General features: G+C 34.6%; 1 protein-coding gene across 1 annotated transcript; it reads right to left on the bottom strand.

Moving 5' to 3' along the window:
• Positions 1-1303: 1303 nt before the first annotated feature.
• LOC123547720 (uncharacterized) lies at positions 1304-7031 on the bottom strand. Its single transcript, XM_053552000.1, has 3 exons — positions 6705-7031; positions 6084-6669; positions 1304-5510 (listed from the first exon to the last, which is right to left on the bottom strand). Exons 1-3 carry the CDS (start codon positions 7029-7031, stop codon positions 5356-5358), a joined length of 1068 nt encoding a protein of 355 aa, XP_053407975.1. The 3' UTR covers positions 1304-5355.
• Between the last annotated feature and the right edge of the window lie 4404 nt (positions 7032-11435).

Genomic DNA, 11435 nt, shown 5'->3' with positions numbered 1-11435 from the left:
ACAGTTTACAAACTGGAATTAATACATATAGCTGTTGGAAAAAAGTACTAGCGTCTGATATTTCACAGTAAAAAAACGTCATATTGCTTTTACCAAAATGTAATTTTAACTATTATTTAAAGTTTCCTCCTTAATCAGAAAATAAAACTTTTTTTCTGAAATTCGTATATTTAATCACTTTATCGTTCTTAAACAGTACATTTTGAAATCTGTCGTCATTCCATAGCTGTTGGAGGGAGACAAAAACTGTCCCGGTACGGCTGCTTTACAAGGGGTCGAACGTGCCTATATAAATACCGATGGCGTTCTGAGCTAAGACCTCCCGCTGAAAGTTCCGGTGGAATACTAGACGGGTCCATTTCTAGAAGATGAGTCCTGCAGACGACAAATCTCACTTCTGCTTCGTCCATCGAAGAAACTTTCATATAAACAACCCCGGGTTCGTCTGCAGTGAAGCGAAAACTGTGATATTTGGCAATGTTCGGAACTTTTTTGGACCTGTCTGCAAGAAAAACTTTCCATTGTCTCCATGTCCAGTTAGCGTTTCCATACATAACTGCTTCGTTGCTATGAGATGACCTATTCACTACGTCACCCGCATGATCTACGGTGTCGACATCTGACCTCCGGTACAGCTGCTTTATCCGTCCAAATCCGGCATCAATTAGGCATCTGTTCAAATGAAGTAAAAAAAAAGAATAAATGAAATTAAATATTTAGTGTAAAATGCAAAGCTAATTGTCGAGGGAGTATTTACGTTATATGTCATATACAAGTACAGTGTGTCTACGGAGAAAAATGTGATGATGCAAAACAGTTTCCTGTAACGTTGTTAAATGTTAAGTTGTTTTTAATATACAACTTCAGGCTTCAGAGCCGGACAGAGTAATCAAGCTTACCGTGTGTGTCCGGGTAGCTGCATCATGTATGTGATTGATTTATGCCGCTTTGTCATTGTTCTCCAGCTAAAGTAACCCAGAATATAACGATTCTTGTTTTGTCCTGAAATTTTAGACAAGATTTAAATAATACTTAGTAGCCCTGAAAATCATTATGTGTACATATATAGTTTGGCCTCGTTAAGTAAGATTATTGCTGTTTGAAACTGTACCAAAGACTTTAAAAAGCTCAAATTTCTACCTGATTTTTCTGAAAGATTTTATGAATAATTCTTCTAAAAGTAATTTTTTAGATAATTTTTATCGAGTATTGTTTAAACTAGGTTTTGATAAAAGCTTCAATTTTGTGTATATAATTTTTGTACATGTTTTATTAATATATAAATAATGTAGTTCTGCACTCACCATAACAATTATAGTCTGCCAATATCTTGGGAAAATGTGACTTCTGATGGCATTTTTTGTTAATGCTCGGATATTAGTATAAAAATGTTCCTTAGGATGGAACATGAAATTTAAAAGGGGCTGTCGCCTTCTAGGGTTCCTCATTACAGTACAATGGGGTCAAAGGTCAAATAAGTGCATTTACAAATAAACTGTGCCACTGTGCACTCGTTTTATTTTCATATACCATCTAACTTGGTTTAAATATTGTGTCTCAACGCCCTTTAGTACATTGTTTTTTGTAAATAAAACTAATGATAATATATAAAATATATATAATATATATATACTATTATAAAGAATAATATATCTGGGAAAAGTGGCATACGATGGCAAAGTGTTTTTCACTTGACATGTTTGCTAATCTTAATATGTGGATGAACTAGAGTAAAGTTTTTGGAACTGTCGTATCCAAGGGTTATTTCAATGTGATTTCAAGGCCACAGACATGTCAAGGTCAAATCTGAATTTTTAAAAAATGACTTCTAAGTTATTAAAGGTAGCAAAATGGTGCGTATATTGATAATATACTAAATCCACACCTGCTTTTTCCCTTTATCGCCAAATTATGACAGATTTGAATGAATGTTTTACACAATGTTAAATGATTATTTTGTTATAATATAACATAAAAAAGATCACAGCCTGATGTAAATTCATTTGTAAAGGTAACAATAAGGTAACCCTTAAATTAAAAGTCACATAATTAGTAAATCACAGTAGTACACTTTGATCCTATTAATTCAATGAATTTCAAATTATTATATTCTGAATGTTCAACTCTGTTTAGTTGTGATGGAACATCCGTCAATATTTTCAATATGAACATGTTATTTCTTTATCAGGTTTGTGACGTCATTAATGACACCACATTAATGACAAAATTGATTAATCCCGCTGATGGCAGTACTTGCCGCATACAGACCAGCACCAAATTGCATTCATTCTGTGACATTTTGGGGAGGGTGTGTACTTTATTTGAACTGTCATGGCACTACGAATGTACGCACAATTGATATCGCCTATTTAATTGAACTGGTCATTAAACAATGTGTCCAATTTTCATTCAAATCTGTCAAAATTTGGCAGAGATAAAAACAAAAGTCGGGTGCAGATTTAGAAAAATTGTTGATCAATGATATAAAATGACACTGCTAATGAATTTCTTGCATTTCAGGGGACAATAAAATTTGAATTTAAGCTTTGAACTGACTTCTATAAAAAGAATATTTACATATTGTACACTTTTTGAGAAATTCGTCCAAAAGAGAAAATATGATGGGTTTTGAGGAAGAAGACTATAGGGGAAAATAAATTGCATATAAATGTATAACATTTCTCACATAAGCAGTTAAAATCACTTTACTGTCATGCATACAACCAAGTATTTTAAGCTTAATAGGTAGAGCGCAGAACTAAGGATGGCGAGGTCGTGAGTTCGATCCCTGGGAGAGGTGTATGTTCTCCATGTCTCCACTTATGAATCATATGGAGAAGTTGTCAGTTATATGCAGGGACAAGGCTACTACTTGTAGCGACATCAGAACACTGGTTAGGTTGATTGACAGCCGTAAAATGACTGTAATACTGTTGAAAGTGACATATATAATATGGAATCCTTCTCCAGCCCCTAAAGAAATGACTTCAAATCTGGTGATGATTCATTATATGATATATATTTATGTTAATTTGTCCACGCAATGATGGTTAAAAAGGACCATTTTAGAAGAAAAACTGAAATATTGGTCACAACATAGTTCATTTATACACTATTCCCTTGATTTGCTGTAACAAAGTTCTTTGTTACTATCGGTCAGGCATTTATCATCGTATTTTATGTATTTGAAATTAAGTAGCACATTTCAAGAACTAGATTTTCCATCACCGAAGCTCTTAATGCGATATTTGCATCAATTTTATTCTGAAAATTCAGCACGCTATTTCTGTTTCTATGCTTTTTATCTTTTGCTTTGCTTCTACACTCACTTGCTGTTCAAAACAAAAGTGGAAAACGAATCAGACCGTAAAAAATTTACAGATTTGACAATTGGTTTCAGACAGAAGTCCTTGATAACATTGTGAAAACAATGCTAGTATCTTTACACTGAAACATTAGTCATTAAGATGTTTTACAAATAAAATGTAAAAATAAAGGTATTAAAATATCAGAAGGTTGCTTTAGATTTTTTTATAATGGTAACATTAAGGCTCATTCAATGAAATATTGAAGTTATACCCTCCGATATTTTCATGATTACTGACAGATGATGGTTCAACTAACCAAAATGATGAAATTTTGGTAGTTCGATAGTTACCAAGACATATAGAATGCGTAAAAATAACTTCCTGCAGGATGAGAAGAGCATGAAGAAGAGATTTGAAATTCAAAACGATTGATTTATAATAAACAAATAATGCCGATTGAATATGTCAGACTAAGACGTCTATTGCTTGTGAAGTGTTATGGGGTTTATTCATTTTTTTATATAAGGGTAAGAAGTTATTTCTATATAAGAGTAGTTCATTCTAGCATTCCGCACTTAATTTAAGTGACAATATATTTATTTTTACACGTTGAAGGCTACACTAGCGTAAGCGGACATTTGTTTATTTTATAACATCAGTAGATTCCTTTGTGATACATTGGTAAGTTTGCTCTACTGGGTTTTATTACCAACCAATCACTCGGAATTCTAAGTTTTAGTTTAATCATATTTTATTGTAATCATCACACAGGACATTATGGTAATGTACATCAAGACAATATATTCGGAAATCTAAAGGTGCTGTAACAGGAAAACAAACATGCTTTGCCCCTTTATTCACAGTCATAAAGATCATACTATTAAGATTCGATATACTATCAAATTCACTGACATTATCAAGCATTTTTGAAGTTATGACATCCATAGAACCAACATAAACAAATAGTTACAAAATTGTAGATATTGAAAACACTTGGAGAGTGGTTACCAGTTCTTTTAATAGCCTATTGGTAATGTGCAAAGAAATATTTTTTCAGCTGGTTCAAAAATATGAAAAGTACCATTTTCATGCCAATGGAATGAAAAGAAAAATAAAACATACACACACAAAACGTAACATTTGCGGTTATCTAATATTTATATTTACACTTTGATATCGCTTGATTTTTATACATCTTAAGTAGTAATTCTAAAAGCCCACATATTCATGAAATTGCTACAACACATGCGTAAACCGCTGGAATAGAGTTTTCATAGACAACATAGACCATTTTAGATCATGCCTCAGAGAATTTGCACATTTCATACTATCACACAAACAGACTTAATCAAACTGAGTTTGCTATTTTTACGTCCTTGAGTTCTATGCTTAGGAAGGAATCTTTAGAACTGTCAACAATTAGTACAGTCAAACTAGTCACTAGAGCTCGACGGGGCAAGCAAAATGTGTTAGTACAAGCCAGCGTGAAGAATTCGTTATAAAGACTTGACGCTGAGTTCGAGCCAAAAGTAGTAATTGGATAATCCGAATTCGAGCAAAAGAAGTTTGACTGTACTCGTCTTTATAAAACACGTGCCATAGATTTTTTTTCTGCCTGTACTGTTCATACAGACAATCAAACAGGTAACCAACCAGACTTTAGCCTGAAAAACGGAAATTTTAGAAACATGAGAAAGATAACTTCCATAAATGAACAAAATATCAGAACGTACGAAAAGTTAAGCAATTCTATATAAATAACTTTAGTCGTTTTGAATTTTGCCTGTCTCAAATGCAATAAATCTATTTGAGGTAACTTATTTTACTTCTCAGATTTATAATTATAACCGAAAAATTACAAGTTTGTATTAAAATGTAGCGAAAATGGCGAAAATCTGAAGTTTTTAACAAAAATGCACTTATTGACCTTTGACCTTGTGCTGTGACCTTACTATGACTCTTAGAAGGCGACAGCCCCCCTGAAAAGTTTCCAAATTTTATAAAGTTAACAATGAATATGGCTGTCGGGCATTAACAAAAAATGCCATCAAAGGCAATTTCTAGGCCTCTTTTTTGGATATATAGGCAGACTATTATCTGCATGGATTCGGCACTCATCTTCTTTCATATCAAACTTTTCGAAAGCATCATCCAACATTGAAATTACTGAGTCTGGCCCATGAGCTAGTTGTCCATCTTGACCTGTTAAAAATGTCACAGTAGTTCAGACATGAGTAATAAACAAATGTAGATGAATGATAACATTTTTATTTAAGTACTGCATGATATGTTATAAACTACGGTTTGACGCGCGGACCAGTCAGCTGGTAAGAACCATTTTTGATTTACCGCAGTGATAGCACCGTATTTATCACTAGGCGGATGAATTAGTTTAACATATTTATGATCAAAACAATATTTTAAAAAAAAAATAGAAACGAGGTCATCTTGTTGTTTATCTTCGGATATATCATGGTTCATCATTCCTATAATTTGGATATTTTAGCAACTCGGGCTAATGCTGTCGTGTTTAAATCCCGAAACGTCCAAACTCTGAACCGTGTTATATCAGACGAAAAACAGTTCGATGGCCTTGTTAGATCTATATAACAATAATTCGATTGCAGGCATTGAGTTGTGAATGCAGTTTTAACATTATTGGATTACTTACGTAAATGCCGCGGAGAAGTGTACGACATCACTAACTGCTCGAAATTCAATAATTGTATAAACTATAATTGCGCACGTAGAGCATATTAATAGATGTATACATACCTATTGTCTGGTTCTCATGAAGGAGGTAGTTGTATTGTCTGTATCCGTCAATCCTGAAGCCAAACAGTTGGATTTTCCTTGGCTGTATAAAAAATGTGGGACCCTTTTCCCTTGAATGATGGGGTAATTTCAGGAACTGACTGAAGTCAAATGTGTAATGCACCGTATTATAGTTACGCACTGACAACTGTTGCTGAAACATTTCTGTTGATTCATTTACACATTGTTCATATACGGCACGTTCGGAACGGGCATCAAGCACGTGCTGATGGTATTTGCCTGTTGCGGACAATTTGTCATCCTCATTTCTTGCCAGGGATATTTCTTGGCGAAAGTCTTCACACTTCTTGCACACATCTTCACGAGGACTCATTATCTTAATGTGAGGTACGCACCTGTTCCATACATCTTTAAAGGTGGTAAGTCCAACACTACGTTTGTCATTTTGCACGCAGGCTGTTACATACTCTTTATGTATTGAGAGTTTAGTGTTTAACGCAGGAAGATAAACTGAAGGTATACCATCACGTCCCCGTGATGGTGCCGGTTGCGGAAGTCCTTCCTCAGCTGCATAATTAACAAGGAACTGTACCGCGTCTTGGGAAGAACATTATTAGAGGGTTTTCCTGTTAAACCATGAACACGAGGTACAACACCTTGTTCATTCATATGTTTTAGTAGACCCTCAACAGTTCTTTTCCCTATGTCAAATATCAACAGAAATGCATTTCGACATACCTTCTTTCCCTCATAAGCATACTCCCACCTGGTTCGTTTCCTTTCACCGTCTTTACATCTTACACTAGCAGTTACTTTTCCAATTGTTCCCATGATATACATTTCCTTCTCATTCCTTTCCATTTCTCTCAAATTCAGCACGTGATCTAGAATTTTTCTCTCACTAAAGTTATTGTAGCAATATTTGCTACAGTCACATTCATTCCGCATTTTACCCTGGATCATTTCAAGATCATTTTGTGGATCATCGGGATCGCCAGCTGGAAATGTATCATGCCCATTCTCTTGTTCAGTAAGTATGAGTGGTGTAGCCAGATACTGTTCCACACGAGCATCCACAGAAATATCAATATCATCTGAAAGTATAAATGCAGGAAACCTTAACTTGGTTTAATCGAAGGCTATATAAATATATGCAAAGGTTGTTTAGTTTATAATAATTTATTTATTCTCGATTGCATAACAATTTCTTACAACTAAGTTTTATCACTCCAGATGAAATCAACCTCAAAGAGAGAGAGAGAGAGAGAGAGAGAGAGAGAGAGAGAGAGAGAGAGAGAGAGAGAGAGAGAGTGGGATATGTGGAGTTAAGTGCCTTGTAAAAGGACACTGACACCATAATGGTAGCCGTGATTGAACCCGGGACACTTCGATCTTAAGGCGAACAGTCTTCCACTGCGACACACTGGCTCCACGGTAGCACGGTCGCCATGGGTGTATTTGAATTTACTGCTTACATAGTACTTTCTTTTTCATTTTTAAAAGATAAAACATAAAGCATTATCGTTATCATGGCGTTATGTTGTAATTACTGAAGTATACTTTTAGAGTTTATGATAATTATTTACCAATGATTTCATCTGTGCTATTTTCTTCCTCAAACATACGCTCGTTAGTAGTAAAGGGGGGCCCCCCTTTACTACTCTCGTTGTCTTCATGGTTACTAACTGCACAATTAAAGCCAAAAACTGCCAATAAGTCGTCAAGTTCTTGTAATAAAGAGTAAAACATGTTTCACTCATCATGAATAAAAGCTATGGTTAAATAACGATAGATATATTGTTACATCCAAAAAAAAAAAAAAAAAAAGGAGAGAGAAAAAAAATAGCTTCCGTTACCGAGGTTCGAACTTTGATTTAGCGGACAGAAAGCGAAGAGCGTAACCTCTACACCACTATGGCAATTGAAACTTACGCCTGTAATAAACTCATTTCCTACCTTTTATGATGAAAGTGATTAGTTTTCTATAATACACAAATATAGTTTAAGTTATTTATGAAACAAGTTTTATACAGGAGCATTTTGGTGTTTTACGTACCATGCCCTTTGTTTCCATTGCATCACCTGGCAGGGATTACTTTTATTTACCTTATCCCGTGACAGGAACGTGATGGAGGTAAGAGTGAGGATGGGTGCGCACCATAAATCGGTTAAAGCTCCCCAGTGGTGTTTTGCCACTGACCGTTCTAAGGCGGTGCCCCATTGTGTTCCTTTATTTGTTCGTTTTGTCTTCGTGTGTTTGCTTTGTATGTGAGTGTGTGTGTTTGTATGTGCACTTCTGCGTGTTGTGAGTTTCGTTTTTTGGAGAGGCTTCGTTTTTGGAACGTGGCATTCCTTGTTTGATATTTTTCCTTGTTTTGTTTTTACAATATATATCATTTACTCCTGGGAATTCAGTTTACCTTTTATTGCATATTTTATATAAACTTGCACTACCACTAAAAAGCTGGAGATATATTTTAGAAAGCTTAAATTACTGCATGATATTTAATAATGAATGCAGCTATATAAATACAATTAATTTCATATTTAGTAAAGTTAAATATATTAGAGGAGTTTCTGCATCTGAAATAAATATCTTAAGATGAACCAATTAAGTTGATAGGGGAGTGGGAACGCTAAATGATACAGTTTCGCTAAATGATAAACATCATTGATTTAACGTCAAGTGTATCATTTAGCGAAGCTGTATGTTAAGGAAATTTAAGTCATGGAAGTATATACGCCAAACTGTAACTGTACATTCAAGTATTAATCTTATGCCTTGTTTTAAAGTAAACTATACTTTCGGCCGATGATAAAACAGTTATGTGGAACTAAAGAATATTTTATGAACTGCTGAATGTCATGGAACTCTAAGAATGTTTTATCTGAATAAAAAGTTTGTGACCGAACACTGTTTTGCCTCTTTGCTAGAGATATATGTACAATGTCATCACTCTTTGTCCGGACCTATTTCAACAACTGTTCCCGGTCCTAGGCAGGTGTTTTGAAAATTTAGAACTACAAAGTTCACCCCTGACATTTCTCCGCACGCAAAAATGATGTTTCATAAACAGTAAAAAACAACCAAAGATAATCGCCCATTGACATCAAAACAATACGGCCACTGATAAGAAAAGTTACGTCTTTTCGTAGTCAACCGCGAAATTTATATCGGCATCCTTGCGGTTTAAATTTAATTATTTAGTGATATGGCTTTTTATTTGCTTACAGGCAACCATATCAATTAGGGTTCAATAACGTCATTGACGATAACCATTGTTTTCTGTACTTGTCATACTATGCGTGAGATATCTACTTCTTACCCAATTTTGTATTTTGCATGTAATTAAATGTACTTGTTGGATTTTTGAAGCAACCCGTCTGCGATATCTGCACTGCAGTTTCTTGTTGCGGGCCTACTTCTTGATGCATGGCTCTGAATGTGTTTGGGGTACTCTATGCTTCTGGAAATGTACACTTACCATTTTTTCGTAGTAATGAACATCTTATCATAGAACATTATTGTCTCCCAACTTTTTCGAAGAAAAAAGGGGGACATAGAAATAGGCTGCGTCCTTCCGTCCCACTTCGTGTCCGGTCGATAACTCTGCCATCCGTGAAGGGATTTTGAAATAACTTGGCATAAAATTTAATGCTCCCTATAATGAGACGACGTGTCATGCACAAGACCCAGTCCCCTAGCTCCAAGGTCAAGGTCACACTTAGAGGTAAAATATTTACAGGGTCTGTTTCGTGTACGGACCATAACTCTGTCATTCATCAAGGGATTTTCAAATTACTTGGCATAAATGTTTCCCATAATGAGACGACGTGTAATGCTCAAGACCCAGACCCCTAGCTCCAAGGTCAAGGTCATACTAAGAGGTTAAAGGTTAACAGGGTCTGTTTCGTGTCCGGTCCATAACTCTGTCATTCATCAGGGGAATTTAAAATTACATGGCACAAATGTTCCCCATAATAAGACGACGTGTCATGCGCAAGAACAAGGTCCCTAGGTCTAAGTTTTTTTTACATATCTCTACCTGGTAAGGAGTTTCGTGTGCACTTATATAGATTAAAAAAAACAGGATTAATTTCCCTTCGTTGTTACTATAAATAACTTATATCATAACTTTTTATAATTGGGAAAAAAATCCATATGCAAATACAGGTGCTAGTGTAAAGAAATTTGCTATGACGGGCGTATATTGTGACATTCTGGCACTCTTATTCTTGTGTGTGATTTAAAAACAAGTGTTTTTTAGTATCATATATCATGCATTTCATTTGTTTATTAATTACCTCCTTAATATGATAAATTATTTCCTTATATTTTTATTTATTTTTCCTTACCAATTTAAAAATAAAATCACATTAAATCTGTGAAATACAGATATTGCATTTGAAAGCATTTACCAAATATAGATTTCCAAACATTTTCAAACTTCAGAATGTCTTAGATATATAGTTTTGATTTATATACATTGTTCTATGTTGCCCTATTACCTAGAAGATGTTGTATTGGCATGCAGTATGTTTTGTGAAAAATGTCCCTAGGCGGGGGACGTTGGGAACTCTGTTACAATTTCTAGTTATAATTAACTCCATCTTTGAAAATTGGATCAGTAAATTGAATTGTCATCCGACCCTTCCTCTTGTGGATATCGATGTGATCTCTGTGTAAACAAGCAGTTTGTAAGAAAACCTGAGCTAGTTAAGGCAAAGCGGTTAGAAAAAAATAAAAAACGTGAGCAATGTAAATATAGACATAAAGCAAACTAACGTGTAAATAAAATGCCAAATAGTTCATTGTCTTATCAACCGAAATCTAATAGCAAAAAGTTGCAGTTCAAGTTGCAGTTTAAGAGGTTTTGTTTTGTTTAGTAGGAATATATACATCATTTTAATGTATGTTGTAAGCTTTCAGACAACTAGCCTTTGAATTTTGCAATCATGTGACTAGCCTGCATGCACAATGCTTTTAAATATATTCGTTCTGCAACGGAATATTGTCTTGTGTCCAGACTGTTGTCACTGCTTGTTCTCATGCAAAACGTACGTTTATCTATGTTCTTTATTGGAAGGTTCACGGTAAGTTGCCATTACTATAATTAATGTCAGTATCACCACTTAAAATAATAACTTGAACAGACTAGAAATATTACACTACCCCATAAAAATGTACAAAATATTGTTACTCTGTAATCTAATTTATATTCATATTGAAACTCTAAACTAGGTATCCTTACCTAAGTCTTACTATAAAATGATTTATAAAACAAGAGCTGTCCGTGAGCTTGCAAATGCTCGACAATTCAAATTGTTGTCCCAGAAGCAGGAATATTACCC

The sequence above is a fragment of the Mercenaria mercenaria genome, chromosome 9, assembly GCF_021730395.1.
Source record: "Mercenaria mercenaria strain notata chromosome 9, MADL_Memer_1, whole genome shotgun sequence".
Taxonomy (NCBI): Eukaryota; Metazoa; Mollusca; class Bivalvia; order Venerida; family Veneridae; genus Mercenaria; species Mercenaria mercenaria.
This window is presented reverse-complemented; position numbering and strand designations above follow the sequence as displayed.

Bases quoted from the DNA above. Each gene is read 5' to 3' on its own strand.
- LOC123547720 (XM_053552000.1), bottom strand. From the start codon at position 7,031: ATGCGGAATGAATGTGACTGTAGCAAATATTGCTACAATAACTTTAGT. The intron at 6,670-6,704 runs CCCTCTAATAAT...GACGCGGTACAG, and splicing joins TTCATGGTTTAACAGGAAAA to TTCCTTGTTAATTATGCAGC. The intron at 5,511-6,083 runs GTATGTATACAT...CATTTTTAACAG, and splicing joins TCATGAGAACCAGACAATAG to GTCAAGATGGACAACTAGCT.